The sequence below is a fragment of the Aspergillus bombycis genome (genome assembly GCF_001792695.1).
Source record: "Aspergillus bombycis strain NRRL26010 chromosome Unknown contig00014, whole genome shotgun sequence".
Classification (NCBI taxonomy): domain Eukaryota; kingdom Fungi; phylum Ascomycota; class Eurotiomycetes; order Eurotiales; family Aspergillaceae; genus Aspergillus; species Aspergillus bombycis.
Window position 1 is genome coordinate 260,743 of NW_019170016.1, and position 17,890 is coordinate 278,632.

The window sequence follows — 17,890 nt, forward strand, 5'->3', positions numbered from 1 at the left end:
TCGTCGCGTTTTTGATTTCTCTTCCGACAAAGACAGCAGCAGAAATTCTGGTGGATAACTATCCACCACTTCCTGCGTGCTATATGACCTTCCTATTAGTATAGCTTCCACTCAAGATCTAAGATTATCTTAAGTAGGGGTCTTGTGAGCTCGTAAGCTTGTTCAAAATCTTCGAATATCTGCGGGATATACTCCCCTATGGGAAGTCTATATTATAGTAGATATTATTAGCCCCTTTTCAAAGTTAACCAAAGATAAATATAGATAATATATACCAATGCTTAGCGCGTAAAAGAACTATCACGAGCCATATGGCCGTGGCCCCTATGATGATGAGGCCCAGCACCCCAATCCCGAATAGCCAATATGCCATCAGGGGCTCGCCCCTGGTGGGGCCGCACTAGCCGATAGGGAGGGAGGCAATGGGATAGATGGCATTATCGAGATTGCAGCACACAGATGTGAGTGTGTGCTGAACCAAACAGACATAGGTATCGTAGCGAGTAGTTATACCTCATCAGGCGTCGCTTTCCAGCAGGCGCAGGTGGGGTTCCTCCTTTGCACAAGGGCAGGAGCACCAACAACAAAAGTTCTCAACGATGCATCGCCACTACTATCCCAGGGCTACAAGAGCTTCCCATTAGTATAAGTTCCACTCAAAATCAGGGGTCATCCTACGGCGAGACCGGGCAACATTGTGAATTTTTAAAAATTCACTCAAGGTCTTGGGTGTGTATTGCGGATACCTATATAATGGTAGATGTATTAGCCTTTTTTTCACTATGACATAGTACTTAATATTGACTTTAACGTACTTGTTCCTTGCCCGGAGTAGGCAGATGCGATACCATGTGTAGAATGCACCGCTTATTATGATGGCAAGCAGCCTCAGGGCGGACGAGCCTATATACCATCCGCGGTGGATATTTGCCGGCATGCCCGTAGATAGGGGGTTAACCGTTAGATGCCCCCGTAGTAGTCGTCCTTTTTCTCTTTGAACTTTTCGAGAGAGTCTTTGATTTAATTAGCCAGTGAAATTGTACACTTATTCGAAAATCATTCGCAAAGTGGGTTGAAAAGATGGTTTGATTATTCGATGTACAACGCAGCTGGAAATCCAAACAAAGGGTCGTAAAAACGTGGACGATCTTGGAAGGCGTTGGTTCACGTGGTCGTTCGAGAGACCCTGCTGCGGTTTCCTCCAGCAAGCAAAAGCATGCAGAACTCAACCAATGATTGTGGGCATGAACCCTCCTCCCTGGTTACCCATTTGAACCGGGGGTGATGGAACAATGATGCCGGATGACATATTCGACGAAGAGTTTGTACTGGGTCCTTTCATTCACAATATATTACTGAATCTAACAAGCTCCTACGCGTAACTCGAAAATAATGCCTCTGAAAGACTACCTTGCAAAGAGATTTGAACCGCTTCTCCGGTGTCTCGAGGATAAGCTTGAGCAGGGCGGTCACTTCCGAAAAGCCCAGCAGCTTCGCCGTAAACAGCACGAATGGCGCACCTATCAGCCTCAACTTCCGGAGCATTTCGATTCCTACTACATAGCCCAGCATGCCTACCGTTGCCTCATACAGCGCGAGGCCTATTTACAAATTCAGCATAATACTCTCTTCCAGCAGCTGAACGAGGGCCGGCCTGTAGCAGATACGTTGGTGACAGAGATGGAGAGTATTCAAAAAGACCTGCAAGATTTCAATCGTGCTATTTGGAATGCGGAACTAGAGATACAGAACATACTCAGAAACTTTCCAGATGGGCCCTTCAAGCGTGCTCTGTATGCTCGTCGCCGAACACGCGATTGGTATCATTCAAAATGGCTACAGACCGAATGTGCAGACTTGGGTGGATGTTGTGGCCGAGGGTGTAGTTGTTGCATGAGGCCTCGAGGCTCTAAACGTCCAGATCACCTTGGACATTGCACAGCGGCGTGCAAGTGTTGCGAGGAGCTGAGAGGATTCAGTATTAATTTCCGTGTTGAGGGGGACCCGACCTTAGTGGAGTGGGAAATTAGGAAGGCAGATATCAAAGGGTTGGGTTCTTCCTATGGAAAATCTCTGATTAATGCTTATGTCTGGGGACTTTGATCGTTAATCTTTCGTGCTCTTGTTCTCACTTTTGAGGAAGAATATCAATGCTTTTGTTGCTCTATCTTAAGAGTAGTACTGCCGTCATGCACGCGACTGGTTTGGAAGGAAATATTTGCAGTATGCCAAAAATGGCCAAAGAGTAGTATTAAAACGCCGGACTGAAGGCCGAGGGATCAGTTGTATGGAGATCAATCCCCTATTTCCCTCCACGCCTTGCGAAAGTCAACCACTGTACATGGGTCACCCTGTTAGGGGCTCTTCCAAACTATAAATATATGCAAGATCCCCTTCATGTAACTCCAAGGGGTTCGGATATCACCGGGTGTCTTTCCGTCGGTCTCGTGTTTCTCTCCTTTCTTTAGCGTCTCTCTTTGGTATTGATATTGGCATTGGTATTGATGCTGCTAAAGATTCCCGCTGAGTGATTTCAGGAAGGAGCATTCCCTCTCGAGAAAACGATGACTATTCACATGCCCACTTGCCATGCGCGATGAATAGCGCAGTGATTTAACTCTGTCATTCATTCTCTCGCCTCCGTATATTCCTTCATGTCTATATTTCTTCTCTCTGTCGTCTGCCCCATCCTCTCCTTCTCCATTCCATCATCCAATCTCACTCAGTACGAATCCTTCCACCAGCCCTCTCCTTCCTGGCCTAAGGTGCTGTCTTGTCTTATCTTCCTTGGTCCTTTGGCACATGGAAAGCGGGGGGATTTAACAATTCTTAGTTTGATTCGATTTACATACTATCTAACTAGCAAGGAGATTCATAATCAAAGAACGAAATAAATAGCCCCGAGTGGCATATGGGCTACTCGAGCTTGGATCTGTTAGGCCTTATAATAATTGGGGCAGTGGCGACATGGCTCGCCATAGTGCTTTTACGCGCTAAACATCGGTATATATTGTCTCTATCTAACTTTGGTTAACTTTGAAAAAGGGCTAATAATATCTACTATAATATAGGCTCCCCATGGGGGGGTATGTCCCACAAACAATTGAAGAATTTGAACGAGTGTACAAGCTTACAAGGCCCCCACGTAAGATGATCCTAGATCTTGAGTGGAAGCTATACTAATGGGAAGGTCATATAGCATGTAGGAAGTGGTGGGTGGTCATTCACCAGAACTTTTGCTGCTGTCTTTGTAGAAATCAGAAACACGGCGGTGCTCTTGGGGGCGGAGGCGGCACCGGGGGAGATCCTGCTGGGGGCGGTGCTCTTGGTGGCGGTGGTCTTGGGGCCGTACCGTCGCCTCGGGGGGGGCCTGGGGGAGGAGGTCGCACCGCTGGCGCTGTATTCATGGGCGTGGTTGGTGTTATGCTCCGAGGGTTGCCTTTGGTCAGGAGGGTCCCCTTATTTGGGGGGGTACCGCTCCTGCGGGGGGTACGCGGACCAGGGTGGGTCGTTGGGAGAGTCATAGGCAAGGGGTAGGGTTTGGGGGAGCGGCCTGGATGAGCTCAGTCGCCAACGACAACTAAGGCTTTTTTTTCATGTTTTTGGTCTGTGCTAGGTTGTGTTTCTTTTTCTAGCAGTGACATGAGTATTATGTATGTTAATAAGCCAATATATATTATTCAGTCCTTGTGAAGCTATTTCTATATATTCAACCAAAGTACAATCATGAACAATGAGTTGGCTGGAGTCAACATATACACAATAGTATGGTATCATCTGTGAGATATTCTGATCTTTTTATAGTCCACATAAAACCTCCACACAACGCACTCTATAGGCTCTGCTTTCCGGCAGTTTCAATCGGCAGCAATACCATGGCCACAAACGAAACCAACAGGAGCGCACCGGAAGCATAAATAGGAGCACTGGGATTCCCCGAAGCATAAATACCAATAATCGGTGCACAGAGACCAGCAATCCGGTTCAGACAACTCGCGATACCGGTTCCAGTGCCTCGGTTGGGAGCCGGGAAGACTTCCGGGGTATAAGCGTACAACACACCATACATGATCATCTGGGTGAACGATTCGAGAGCGGAGCAGACCAGCTGGGTGTCGGCCGTCTTGGCCGCGGTGAAGCAGAAGAGCAGGACGGCCGTGATACAAGTGGAAATGGCCATGGTACCCTTCCGACCGATGTATTTGATGTCGACGACGTAGCGAGCCAGAATGGGTCCGAACAGACCCGTGACGGATGTGATCGCGTAGTTCCGGTAGGTCTCGTATGTCGAGGCGGTCGAGCCGAGATATTGGGGCAGGAACGCGTTGAACAGCGTGTATCCCATGCCGATGGTGGTCCAGCAGAGCCAGATGAGAACAGCTAGGTTTGGTTTGTCAGTTATCGCCCGGTCACACTACTACCCGGAGAAAGAAGACTTACTGGTGATGCCGAGACGCTTGGAGGAAAACAACGGACCGATCTGCTGCACGGAGAACTTGGAGAGAGACCGCGCAAGGATCTCCTTAGAGGAAAGATTCTGCTCCTTCTCAGTCTGCTCTGTAGATCCGCCAATCTCGTTCAGGATTTCCGTCGTGAGCCACGTCTTCTTCTTGTTGCGCTGGGCGACACCGTGGATCGCTGCAACAGCCTCGTCGTCCCGTCCTTTGGCGACCAGGAACTTAGGCGATTCGTACAGCTTGAAAAAGCAGAATCGACAGATCCAGAAGACCATGGTGATGGCACCCAGAGTAAGAACGAGGTACCTCCAGCCCATGTTGTTTTCCTTGGTACAGGTGCTGGCATCGGTGCAGGAATAGTTGGGGATGAAGGCCCAGGCCAGCATACTACTCGTGGGTTAGTACACTCGAAGACATTGTACTGCAAGGTGGATAGGCAAACCTGGCAATGAAAGTACCCACCGACCAAAATACGGCCAGCGAGCTCAGAATGTGGCCGGAAGACGTGGGTAAAAATTCGAGGAAGATTGCAGCATCCACCGGCAGGTTACCACCTACTCCTAGTCCCAAGCAAGCGTACAGGGCACAAGTACTGGAATTCCCATTAGCCTCACGAGAACGCAAACTGGGGCTGGTCATAAACCCACCCGACCCAGGTTGAACCACCGCCGGACGCGAGACCAAACGCGCCACACATGAAGAGTGTCGTGTTGAAAGCCAATCGACGTCCAATGAGATCAGATGCAAGACCCCAGAAGGTAGCGCCAACGATCAGGCCCACAAACAAGGCACAGGTGGTGAAACGAACATAGGATTCAGAGATACCAAATTCCATTGACAACGGGGTGAGGGTCAGGGCAACTCCCTGCGCGCGATCAAGTTAGTCTCGCTGCCCACTTCGTTCGACGCAAATCGGACGAGGATCGAGCAATCATACCTGTAGCCAAAGGCTGTACGCGTGGGGTGGTTAGAGCGACATCATGTAGGTTAGATAGGGCATGAGGGGTCTGCTCACTTATCGGCAGTCCAGCCAAATCCACACAGGATGAAGAGCTCCCATTGATAACGGCCCATGCCGATATCCTGGATGGCTCTATTGATAATTTTGGCTTTGCCTGTGAGGATCTCTCAGTCAGAAATACGGAGCCCTCGGTCTAGGTCGGGTCGAGAGCCATGGCTGGGAAGGTGGAACGGGATATGGCAAAGGGATAGCATCGGCAACAAAGGCATCGGAGCAATAGCCGGCTCATTGGGGTTCAATGATTACTTCAGGACAGGGCAAAAGGAACATACGATCATAGACTGAGTTGTGGCCTGAGGCGGCAACGGCGCCTTCCACCTCTGCACGAAGGGCCTCCATGGTTAGCGTGCTGCACTCGGGCGCAGAACCGGCGCCCTTTTCTTGAGAATCCAAGCTATTGACGTTTGATTCGCCATCCTTTTCCGCATGGGGGATCGAATTTGGGGCATCGGCGAGTGGGATCACGACCTCGGGGATTTGCAGGCGCTCCCGTTGCCAGGACTTCATCCAATTACCCATCTTGATCAGGCGTTCCGGGGGGGAGGGTCGCAAGGGGGATCACGATCGGGATGAGGCGCGTGGCAAGAAGAAACGGACGACCTAAAGGTTGCTGGGGTTGTTGTCTTGCAGGGTTCTGGTATAGCACTGGCTACCTTGCGTCGGGGATGATTCCGGGGTCTCTCCGTCGGAATTGTTGCAACTGGGTAACTCTTACAACCTGGATCGTGAGTGGGCAAGTCGTTGCAGGGCGCTATTCAGGGCAGATGCTAGGTGGCGCAATGGCTGTCGTGAGTCCAGGATTGGGCACCGAAGCTGCAGAGGGTTGTCACAATGGGAGTTGGCGCAATGGAATTCTATCAACACAGGTCGCTCTCTGGGTTTTCGCTTGGGCGCGTGGTGGAGTATCCGGTTTGGGTGTCTCGGTCCTAGAATTGTTATATCTAGTGCTGTCCGATACCACAGAGAAAAAGCCCGTAACAATTTTTGGTTCGTATATTATCTCGCTGAATAGCCCGGTAACCACAGTCCTTCACAGCCCAAAGATGACACACAGGAACGAGGGAGGCCAAACGATTCCGTCGTAGTAAGAACGGGACTCCAGTGAACTGAGGGAGGTAACGGAATACCTCCTCCAAAAGATGGGGCAGGTGGGGAGAGGAAAGAATGGGGAAGACGAGGGTAGGGTAGGATAGGAATCCGAAAGCAGCGGACAACGGACGGGGGGGAACTTTTGCGCCCTATATAACCCCCGATCCATGCAACACTATATCTCCGTTATAGGACTAATGGTGAAAATTTGACATAACATCAATGCATAACGAACAGGCCCACCGCACTAGGCTCAACGCCAGAACTAAGGTAGAGCTGATGATGTCCGCGTGAAATTGAAATCTGCTCCTTCCCGGTACGAATACATAGCGCCCCATTTTCGGTGTGACTGACAGGGCATCTTGTCGTTGCGCGGGCCACAATCATTGCTATCGGCTCATCTAGTCTTATGGTACTTGAGGACGCAGGGTTGCTCTCCTCATGGCGCTTTGGGGCTGAGGCATTTCGCCTCTTCCTACTCAGGTCGACACTGGCTGTGTGTGTGCGTGCGGGTTATGTGGGTGACAGTGGAGAATGGGGAAGGACCCGAGAAAGGCCAAAGAGAAGGGGAAACCAGGAAGGAACAGGAAAAAAAAATTTTTAAGATTGTATGATTCGATGTCGTTGGGGTAGACTTCGCGGTTCTTAACAAAATCGGCCGGTGGGTCAGAATGTGAGTCGATAATTTCCCTCCTAGCGCTCATTCGCGTCCTGGCGTCGTATTGTCGGTGCCAAGGACCCTAATGTCGGCGAAATAGGAAAGGAAAGTGAGCGTGCGGTCGGAAATTGGCATCGGCTTCGGCCGCTCGACGCCCACTTGGTGGTGGACTAAGAATTAGCCGAGCATCCACCAAAAGCGTCCTCGGCATACTTCCGGTTGTTTGCGGAAGTTGACGTCATGCCTGTCCTCGCAATTCAGCCGTACGTACGGAGTATCGGGTCTGTTGGCAAAAGAGAATGAATGGATGCTGACCTTGCTGTCGTCGTCGTGCCGTACTCAGTACACATTAGGGTTGTTCTCCAGCCCAGGAGAATATCAGACACACGGCAGGACACCCCGGCGGACCGAATTCTACTTCCGGATCCGGTCACGTGCTGGTCGGCAACAAGCAAGCAAGATATATATATCTTGCGATCTGGCATAGCATGCTCGGGGGTCTCTGACGCCCACTTTGACAACTGGATCTGTTCCGATCAAATACACAAAGAAAACAGGCTACAGTATAGTGAATCCCGAATCGGAACATGAAAATTCATTCTAGCTATCTGGAGGCGATCTCGTTACGATGGACAAACAGGAGGACGGAAAAGAACAAAGAAACCAGAGTGAATAGAAGATAAAGAGTGCCGGATCTAGTCTAGAAAGACAAGATTGCCATCTTGATTGGAGATACGCTCATCCAACCTCATCCATGATCGCTCCCATCCCCCTCGGCCGTTCGAGAGTTCGGCCTCCAGCACTTTGCCCCCTTCGATCAGACGAATATTCCGCGCCGACGCTGCAAAGTTGCCATTCCGTGCCCACACGAGCTTGCCGTACTGGTTAGACAGCACGTTATTGAGTGGAATGGATGATGGACGCATTTGGCCCGAGATTGCGCCACAGTGGGCGACGAGCTCATGGCCCCTCTCCAAACGGATGTCGCGAGATGAGGCAGAGAAGTTCCCACGCAGTGGGGTTGGATCATGCCTGGGAGGTCCATGGTGTGGGGGCGGGGAGAACATGGGAGGGGGGGCGTGCTGCTGAGCGTGCTGCTGAGCGTGTTGCTGAGCCGCTTGCTGGGCTGCTTGCTGAGCGGCCCATTGCTTTTTCTTTTCCTCCTCCTCCTTCTTTTCTTTATGTTTCTTCATCGCGTCCTGCGCGACTGAGCCGGTGATCGCCCCACCGATGGCGCCTAGGAAGCCGTGGTTGACCTTATGACCACCGTAGGCACCTGCCGCTCCGCCTGCGACCGCACCGAGAAATCCTCTATCCTTCTCCTCTGGTTCAGCATTCGGGCTATCTGTGCTCCCTGTGGGCTGGGGGGAATATGGTGGTGGTGCCGACGGGTATTGCCCGTAACCCGCCTGTTGTGGGGAGGAAGGAGGATATGGTTTCGGGTAGGCATCCGTCTGGTTCGGCCGGGGGGATTCAGACTGGGGATATGGTGGCTGTCCTCCATATGGGGGGTTCTGATATGATCGGTTCTCCGGCTGCTGGTAGTAGTTCCCAGGTGAAGGGGAGGGCCCCGCCCATGGCTGCGGCTGAGGATATTCCGACTGCGTGGGGTAGGACTGATTCCCAGCGTTGTAGTTATAATTTGCCTCCGACGGGTTGGCACCAGATGGAGGATACGAATAATAGCCACTGTTGTTCGGATGGTTAAAGGACTGAGGAGATGGGTTTCCTTGTCGGTTCGGAGGATAGTTGTTTGCCCCATAGCCATAGCCGGTGGGGGTCTGCTGGTCCCCACTAGGATAATCTCGCATCGTCATGGCCAAAGGATGGAGGTAGTAGTGAGAGTGGTAAAATCGCTACGAGTGAAATCCAACACGGACGCAAAGGCAGAGAGAGTCAAAGATCAGTGTCCTTTGCTTGAAGAAGTGGAAGTCGAGGTTCTGATATTTATACGCCCGTGACCCAAACAAAGGTGGGGTGGCTGTGCCTTACAGGGCTCTCGGCACTGCCACAACCGTGGGCACAAGCAAGCCACTTTTGGATATTCTTGTCCTCCTTTTAAGGTGCCTTCACCCTCCCCCCGAGTCGGACAACATCACGTTGGCTACATGCCTCAATTGAGCAAATTATTGACCTACATGGCGCGAGGGCCATTCCGCATCACACGGTGCTAATTTTAATCATGGGTGACACCCTCCAGCAGCCCTCGTCCATCTCCGTCTGCCCTCGTTTTCATGGCTGCCTAGTAGACGATTAAAACGGATCGTCTCCACTACCCACGGCCCGTAGCTGATTGCCGACCAATCAGGCTCGTCCCTCAACCATCAAATGCGAGTCGAGAATGAAGCTTCTGCATAGCACATCACACCCGTCCCAAAAGTGCTATCAGTGAGATACTCCGACTGGCTTGTTACTCCGCGGGACGATAACACACGGTGGCCAGAAACCAAGGCGATGTGTGTCAAGATTGTCTCGTTGAATGGAGGTGGTGGTACTGGATGCGCAGTCGCCGGAGAGAGAAACATAATGGCTGCCTATCCCATGTCTCCTCGACAGCGTTCAATCTGTGTGTAACCTTGCGACAGCCCATTGGTGCTTCTGCTCAGGGAACGGGCTATCGCCTGCAGGAACCCAATGGGTCACCCAATCCAACACTGGTACTAAGCGCCTTTGGTCATCGACACATTCAGAGGAATCTCCAAATCAACCCCCCCTGGCGTGGCCATGTCGTCCGGAGCGTGCAAGCCCTCAACTGTCTCCCAGCGCTGTCCCAGATATAAAGCCATGGAGGGGGGATTCGTTCACAGGCTTCCTAACTCGCAACCATCTGAGAACATCGAGTTACCCTTTCCTCCCATAAGCCGCCCACCTTCTTCCATTGTCCCCCACAAGCCTCCGTCGGTATGGGTGTCCTAAAGGTTCTGTTGAAAGCCATCCTCATTCCCATCGTTCTCCTTCTGGTCATCTCGGTCGCCGTGTTCTTCCTCATCAAAAGGCACCGAAGCCGGAAGGCCAAAGAAAGACAACTCGAGAGTGGGTTTCAGCCCCCGCCCATCGTGCAATGGGTTCCAAACCAGGACTCCATACAAAAACCTGCTCCGATCGCCCAAACGTCCCACCTGCAACCGCCCGGCTAAGAGGAATTCAGAATGTCATAACAGTGAGGTAGTGAATGCCCCAAGTTGCGCGTTCTTGTTTGTCGAGCCTCCACTGATCACCTTGTCGAATCAGGATACTCGTTCGATCGCTTGCAACTGGCTGGCTCCATTATTGCTTTTGTATGATGGGTCTGGATATACTGTTGCTTGACTCTGATACAGGCTTGGAGTGAGGCGGGAGTGGACATGGTCTATTGTGCTCCATGAATGCGTTTCCTCTTCCTTTTCCTTCCTTCCTTCTTTCTTTTCTTCCCTTTTCTTTTCTTCTATTTTTTCTTTCATTTTCTTTTGTTCATCTTGCTAGTCTAATCAAAATTGCGTTTGTAGTGATGTTGCTGTACTGTGGTCCGTTTCTCTCCACAAGAGCCACCATGGCTGATAGGGGGCAAGACCTGCTAGGCGGGATATTGCTATGGGCACTTGTCAATGCCCTGGAAGGTACTTAGAGTTTAGCGCTGCGATATGTGCTGGTTGGGCTTCGCTTCCTTTCATGCACATGGTAAATTCATTCTCTCACGCGTACTCTAGTATTCTTTGTATCAATTCTATTTGTTTTCCTGCGCTGCGGTCCCTACAGCAAAGGTCACCAAAGATGGCCTCCCGCAATTGCGATGGCCAATTCAACAGGAGCCTGAGCAGCCTTCTAAGAGACACAGGCTAGCCATCCGTAAGCGAGACGAAATTGCCAAGATGGCGCAACCGGTTCAGACAGTTCGCTGGTGGGCATGCTGGTTCCAACAGGAGAACTGGGGCCCGATGGCGAGCCTTTGGAGTGCTATTGCTTTATCGCTGACCTCAAGCTTAGGTGTTTCTCAACTGGGACGCTTGATGGTCAGATGACCGCTTCGGTTGGTATAGACACGAGGCAACAATCTCAGATCGATAGAGATTGTTGTATTTTCCTAGAGAATACAATCTGAATTTCTCTAATGATGTCCGTTCCTCCCCGTTTTCTTTCCTAACAGCACCCGCCCAAGCAGAACGAGAACTCCACTGTGCCAGCCTGGAAATTCCGTAGTGGCAGGACTAGCTACTCTGTTAGCTTCAACGCAGTCTGTTTAGGAGAGCGGGAGGAAGAAATGATTGGTGGACAACGTGTCGTCCTCTCATGCACATACAGTCCAAGTCGTACGAAACCTGATATAACCCTACAAGACCCGATACAATCCACGATAGGATGTCGTATCATCCTGAAAATCCCCATCGCTTTCGATCTCATCGAAAACACAGGTTCAATGCAAGCCCCATGTCATCGCAGAGTTATCATGTGAGCGCTCGTTTCTGTTTTCAGGTATAGATCACTGCAAGGCTTGCTCCTTGTATGCCCAACTCCAGGTTCTCACAACCCTTTCCTGCGACACCTTGCATAAGATGACGCACTACACCTGAGCATATGAATATGACACAAAATGCTAGGACCAGCCTTGCCCCTAGCAGATAGATGAACTGTCACTTGGAAGTCTCAACAATAGTGGTCTTCGCGGTATGATTCATACAGACTCCTTTGAAGCCCACTGCATTGGTGTGATATGCAGAGAAGCCCGACGAGCTGACTCCACTGTGACATCTCATTATCAGCATGCAGGCTGCCTATGCCTCAACATGTAGAATGAGCTCATCCAAACACACGTGACATGAATATGTTGGATACTACGTCGACTGCGGCTGCAGGGATTGTTTGATGTCTCCGCTCGTGGGCGGGGCATGCATATCACGTCTCTAGTTGTACTTGAGCCATTTATGCGAGTAGTCATACAGTCTCGGGCATCGTTGAAGAAAAGACCTCAAGAAACATGGAGGGGTTCGGCGTTCATCAAGATCCCAAGGGCAAGATCGATGTATATTGTACTCCACTGTATGATCTGGCTACAGCACCATGCACAATCTAAAAGCTCGTGGCTATCACCCTTACCAGCGATGGTTTTATCTTGATCTTACGGATTCCAAACCAACCTCAAAGCTAGAAAGCACATTTCGCAACAATGCACGCTCACACACGTCCAGTTGCCCTCAACTATACATTGGAAGATCTGTGCTCATTAGACGGCGGGAAAGCCTCAGATATTGTTCTGGCCTTTGCTTTTCCCATCCCTCGGGTTCAAGCCGCGTCCTCCCTACCTTTATCGAAGAGGTTCACGTACCAGAGCCCACTGGCGGAAACCCCTTGCAAGCAAGATTTGGCCAAAAAGCTCCTGCAGGGCATACCTTAGCGATATAGATTCATTGCGGGGAAGATGCCTTTGGTGCTATTCGAGCTTGATCTTGACGACCACGAGAAGAACGGACAAGATCCACCGGCAAAGTTGCGTGCGCATCATGTCGATCCTATGGAGGTCTATAAACAACTGTACCCGGACCAACAACCCAAAGTCAGCTTTGCTCGCAGCCCAGCAGATGTGGTACTACCGCCGAACGCGCGGTTAGCCGTTCTGAGTCCCGTAGACTGTCTGGCACATCTGCCGCATGCCGTCCATCCTGAGGCTCACTATAACTTGCTATCAAAAAGAGGCCTAGCGTACTCTGGTCTGCCAACCCCGGTGTCTGTTGTGATCGACAGCCATCTACTCCCTTCTCAAGTGCACGATTCATGTCTCGTCGAGACCGAAATTCAACGTATGCTGCGTACAGTCCACGAAAAGGATCTCCCCTTCATTGTGAAGGTCCCACAATCAATCTCTGCCCAGGGAACTTTTATTCTGCGTACCGAACCCGATCGACAGGATGCCATAGCAGTACTCCGGAAGGAGCTACGCGAGATGATCCAAGAAGTGCACCCAACAAATCAACATGTTTCCCCGTGTAGCCTGATTATCCAGGACTTTCTGGAAGGGGAGACAATGGCCTTATTGTTTGTGACGTGTAAAGGTCGCGAGATCTTCATCGGCTATACCAAACAGCTTTTCAACGACAGTGGTCTTTGGGTTGGGGGTTGCGTTTCATATCCCGAACAGCCACAGCGTCAGGAAGAATAAACAGAATTCACAGACCATTTGGCCCAGTTCCTGTTCAGCAAGGGCTACTACGGCACAGCAGGCGTAGACTTCATGATTGGGCCAGATGGACGTTTCCTCATTCTCGACATGAACATCCGCGTCACGGGAACCTATCACCTAGGATGTCTTCGAGGCCACTTCATGCAACGGGGCCTTTCAGAAGCAACTATGCTCTATCCACTTTACCTTGGATGCTCGAGGGATGAGTTCCGGGATTTTTCCGAAACGAATTCGAAGATGGGAGCATGATCATCAGCGCATGGACTACTAACCCCCACCCAAAGCCTCACTGCGTCTCGATCATTGCAGGGGTGGACAGGCTAGCCCTCAATAAGTTGATTGACAAAGTCAATGCTTTCAGCGCAAGTGTTACCCGCAGGTAGGAATATAGACGATAAATTTAGAGAAGGCTACAAATCTAGATATTATAGTAACGTGCAATGTGTTACTAGTATATCCTATATAGATATATTTGGGTACTCCTGGAGTATGCTGGTAGCCTCGTGCACCTGTATAGCTAAACGTTAAATTGCTAGGTTCTAACAGGAAATGGGATCTTGATCGATTAATCAATTAATTGATAGTACATTAGTGACAGACAGGATATAAAGGTTATCCAACGATGTGCTGTTATCACACTAACCAAACCGTTAGAAGAGCGAGATAATAGCGGTTTGATCACAGCCCCCTATGTTGACCTCATTCTCTAGTCGTTTCGACGAATTATGATTCGAGTCCACTACCTGACAGGAGAGAGTTGACAATGTGCTGTGATCAAGGCCATACCCACGGGTTTGCGCGACCCAGGCGGCCACAGTTGTGGGCTTGCGCCCGCGTTTTTGGGGAGACTGAATCGCCATCGCCGCAATGGCGCCGTCAAGCTTTACAGCGCCAGATATAATGTCGTCTACACACAGTATGTACATGGAAACACTGCGATCCCTCAGTCCTGCGCGGCCATTGGTTATTCTCAAGTAGATAAATCCTTTCACTCAATGAAAGCTAGATTTGATTGAGCAAAATGACCGTTCGATTCCAATCCATGCATGCTGGATAACTGACTCCGTATTTGTTTTCATGCCCGTTGAACAAGCCCAAATTGGTGACACGCTGCATTATGTGCAACGGAGAAGCCATAATAGTAAATGAGCGACTCTCCTGAAGACGGTGGCATTACCGCAGGGAGAGCTATTGCTAAGTGCTTCCCTGGATGCTGGTTGTGAATCAGCTAATCGAATCCTGATCCGTAGAAATCATTCCTCCGAGGGCCAGCCGTCACTCCACGAGGTCGTGCTTGAGTTGAAAAAATAGTGTATAGCCACACGTAAAGTCAGAGGACCATTCCTCTCGCCGGGCCTTTGCAATTGCTATTATATCGTGAAATGCAATGTGGGTTAACTTTCAAGAAAGTATGCAGATTGAAGTCTAGCCTGAGGATGCCGAAGAGCGCCGCAGCCAGCTTTCCTGGGTACAATATGCCGTGCATTACACTCAGATGCGTACTGCGTAGAGCAGTAGGGCATGTGAAGAGCTTGGGTTCACAGGCACGGAAGATCTTGCTCGGCAAGCCACATCATCTGTAACATTCCCAAAGGTATGGCTGGATTCTCCTCTGCGCCACCCAATTGCGTGCTAGGATATACTTGGTCCGCGGTCTCGTGTTTGTTCATTGCGGATTGCAAAATACAGGCGGGCGTTTTGGGATCCGCCGTTCGTTCGCATTGAGAGGCAAAGGCCGATGAGGACGAGAGGAGGCTAGATAGGATGCGTTACTGGGAAACACTTGTGCGGTATGCTGAGCATTACCAGCGAGCCCTTGTGCCTGTCTGGTCCCTGGGCTATTGCTGCTGGAAGCTGGCATCACGCTGTATTGGCTGCCGACTTGAAATAAGCGGAAGATACCGAGTATAATATATACAGGATCAGCGAGTTTAACACGGTCAACAATATGTGGAAAACTAAACATTATTTCAGTTTCCACCTGAGGCTCAAAAGCAGGTGCAAGGTGAGAGACGTGTGATCTCGGGTTCAGTCTGTTGGAGGGGGGGGACATATTTCTTGGAGATCTACCATAGGCCTCAACATCGGTGTTTGAGATGCCCAGGGCAGCTACATCCATCTGTATTGCTTCCCACTATATACAATCGTTACGTTAGCCGATGTTCACATGTAGGACCGCATGTGGGCTAGAACACATACCATTACCCTTACCGGATTCCAAACGCGTCGGAGCCGATTGAGTAAGTATAAATTAGACAGGAGTCTGTCTCTTAAGAGGTAAATGGTGGGATCATTGGCATCATTCCAAAATTTACCGCAGTAATTGAGATAGCTCAGATATACTGAAACGGAGGTGAAGGAGCAGTATGCAACAAATGGTGGTAGAGTTAGTAATGAGGCCGGTCCTGATGTAACGGAGTTCATGATAACATCTGAAACCTGGTTTATATGCCGTATTGCAATCTGTGCGCATAGTTGCACATAATCCTCTGCCGGCGATTTCTGCTTTTGGAACAATCGAACCATGGCTATATGGGGAACGAACCGGCACATATGGTACAGAGTCTGTAATCCCAGACTCTCACGAAAGTCTGCGTCAAGACTTCGCTGACCATTGAAATCACGCAAATGTGGCGAGAGGGACTCGTACAATGCTCTAGTTTCGACGTCTAAGTTGAACAGCGTCGCCCATTGCATACCTGCGTCCGTATCCGCATGCATACCGCGAACAAAGTAACGTATTTTAATCCTAGCGGCATATGAGGTCAGTGATTCGGTCTCCATTTGAATGAACGCAAAAATACCAGTGCTGAATGAATTTCAATAACTGTCCCCTGATAGGACTATGAAGATCCATTTCGGAGGACGGAAGTGGGCCGGTTAAGGAGAATGGAGTGCTCGGAGCTACCCATTCGCTGTCGTCCGTGATGCATTGACTAATAATACCCACGAAAAAGGAAGCCCGCTCAAGTTGACCAGATCTAGTGACTGAGGAGGCCAGCTCTTGCATCTTCAGTTGCCGAATGACCATCAATGCCATTTCTGTTGAGCCGGTCAGTCGACACCGCTCGATTAGGTAGATAGTTCTAGACGCTCAGCTCACTGGCATGTTCCTTGAATTTCTGTGTTTTACCCACTGCACACCAGTAAACCATTAGGTTAAAGAGGGTATGAAGAACATCCGATGACGGCCGGCTGATCTGGTTAACAACATTCGTGCTAGCTTGTTGCGCCCAGATCTCTCCTGGGGGTGTTGCTTCTGATGTGGATCGGGTATCGCTAGCTAGACCTGTCGTAGTTGCAGATCGCAATAGAGTTGCCATGGAGAAAACAGAGTCACGGACACAGCTCGGAAGACAATCGTCATTATACCGAGCCTTCAGCCGTGACGGGTGACAGACGAAGGTCGATGGGATAAAGAGCGCAAAGTAGGCATCCAATAGTTGCAGTCCATTCGCCTTGGAGGTAAGATACCCGTTTGCCGTGATCGATAACGCATTTGAGTTGCCTGGACTTCCTGGAACAAGTCGTTCTATTTGTCGTCCGCGCCACCTGGTAGGATAGGCACAGTTGAGCTTCAACTGGTGACACCGACTACAGGTCGGAGACTCTCGCGAGCATTTGCGCTTTGTGTCTGTTAGCATATATCCCAAGGAAAGGAAGAACGTTCGGCGTCATATACCTTTTTCTCCCGGCAATGAATGCATGACAGCGGCTGAAGAGGCATTATGATTCTGCCTACGATGAGGTTGGATTCTGCAATTACGATAAGATAATCATGATAAGAGCTGGGTGCCTGAGGAAAGAACTCCCCAGACGGTATATGTCATGTGATGCATAATTAGTCATGATCGCATGAAGGTTACATGTGATTTCTTATGACTGATTCACTTCTTCAACACCGGATGCAGCAAAGATCGCTTATGCGGTGGTATCCACTGGACCCAGGCCCTGTCTGATGCGATACAGGTACTAGCACAATCCCTCGATGTTGTTTATGCCTGAGGATGGATCATGCGATGGCCCCGCAGTGGACAATGTTTCGTTTTACATCATCTTGCATTAGCCAACACTACCCCGTTCATTCGCGTGCTGTTTTTTATCCGGGCTCCTCAGCGGACATGCGAGGATGATTCTCATACCTGACGGTTTTCAGCGACTGGAAGTGGGTATTCATGTAGATCTAGTTCCAAGAACGTTGGACATTAACGGCTGCAGGCATTGATGGCGTGTGTTGCACCTCGCCATTATTATTACTCTTCTGGGAGGTGATCGTTAACACGCTCCGTTTAAATGATCGGATAATTTCCGTCTGGGAGGCTGCCGGTTATTTCCCTCCGCGTCTACGGCCTTGATCCAATGAACTGGTTCAACCACTGGTACTCCGCGTATGTGACCAAAGCATGCATGATTGTGAATACTCCGTAGCTCCTACATAGTACATGCAAACCAATACATGCTGCAGAGAGGCTTTCAAGTAAAGAATGATATAAGAGGCGCTCAACCCATCATGA

General features: G+C 50.1%; 5 protein-coding genes across 5 annotated transcripts; 2 read left to right on the forward strand and 3 right to left on the reverse strand.

The window, feature by feature from the left end:
• Window positions 1-1,392: 1,392 nt before the first annotated feature.
• Window positions 1,393-1,897, forward strand: ABOM_002029 (uncharacterized protein; the record flags this gene model as incomplete). The annotated part of the gene is made up of 2 exons (XM_022529159.1): window positions 1,393-1,793; window positions 1,843-1,897. 2 exons carry the CDS (start codon window positions 1,393-1,395, stop codon window positions 1,895-1,897), a joined length of 456 nt encoding a protein of 151 aa, XP_022392365.1.
• Window positions 1,898-3,832: 1,935 nt separating this feature from the next.
• ABOM_002030 (MFS transporter) lies at window positions 3,833-5,997 on the reverse strand (the record flags this gene model as incomplete). Its single annotated transcript, XM_022529160.1, has 7 exons — window positions 3,833-4,380; window positions 4,441-4,844; window positions 4,900-5,049; window positions 5,105-5,322; window positions 5,395-5,407; window positions 5,473-5,572; window positions 5,751-5,997. 7 exons carry the CDS (start codon window positions 5,995-5,997, stop codon window positions 3,833-3,835), a joined length of 1,680 nt encoding a protein of 559 aa, XP_022392441.1.
• Window positions 5,998-7,920: 1,923 nt separating this feature from the next.
• Window positions 7,921-9,042, reverse strand: ABOM_002031 (putative glutamine-serine-proline rich protein; the record flags this gene model as incomplete). Its single annotated transcript, XM_022529161.1, has 1 exon — window positions 7,921-9,042. One exon carries the CDS (start codon window positions 9,040-9,042, stop codon window positions 7,921-7,923), a length of 1,122 nt encoding a protein of 373 aa, XP_022392442.1.
• A 3,575-nt stretch (window positions 9,043-12,617) lies between these two features.
• On the forward strand, window positions 12,618-13,625 carry ABOM_002032 (uncharacterized protein; the record flags this gene model as incomplete). Its single annotated transcript, XM_022529162.1, has 2 exons — window positions 12,618-13,304; window positions 13,383-13,625. The coding sequence occupies 2 exons, from the start codon at window positions 12,618-12,620 to the stop codon at window positions 13,623-13,625; spliced, it is 930 nt and encodes a 309-aa protein (XP_022392443.1).
• Window positions 13,626-14,026: 401 nt separating this feature from the next.
• On the reverse strand, window positions 14,027-17,103 carry ABOM_002033 (Zn(II)2Cys6 transcription factor; the record flags this gene model as incomplete). The annotated part of the gene is made up of 6 exons (XM_022529163.1): window positions 14,027-14,283; window positions 15,447-15,510; window positions 15,576-16,125; window positions 16,181-16,418; window positions 16,480-17,002; window positions 17,059-17,103. The coding sequence occupies 6 exons, from the start codon at window positions 17,101-17,103 to the stop codon at window positions 14,027-14,029; spliced, it is 1,677 nt and encodes a 558-aa protein (XP_022392444.1).
• Between the last annotated feature and the right edge of the window lie 787 nt (window positions 17,104-17,890).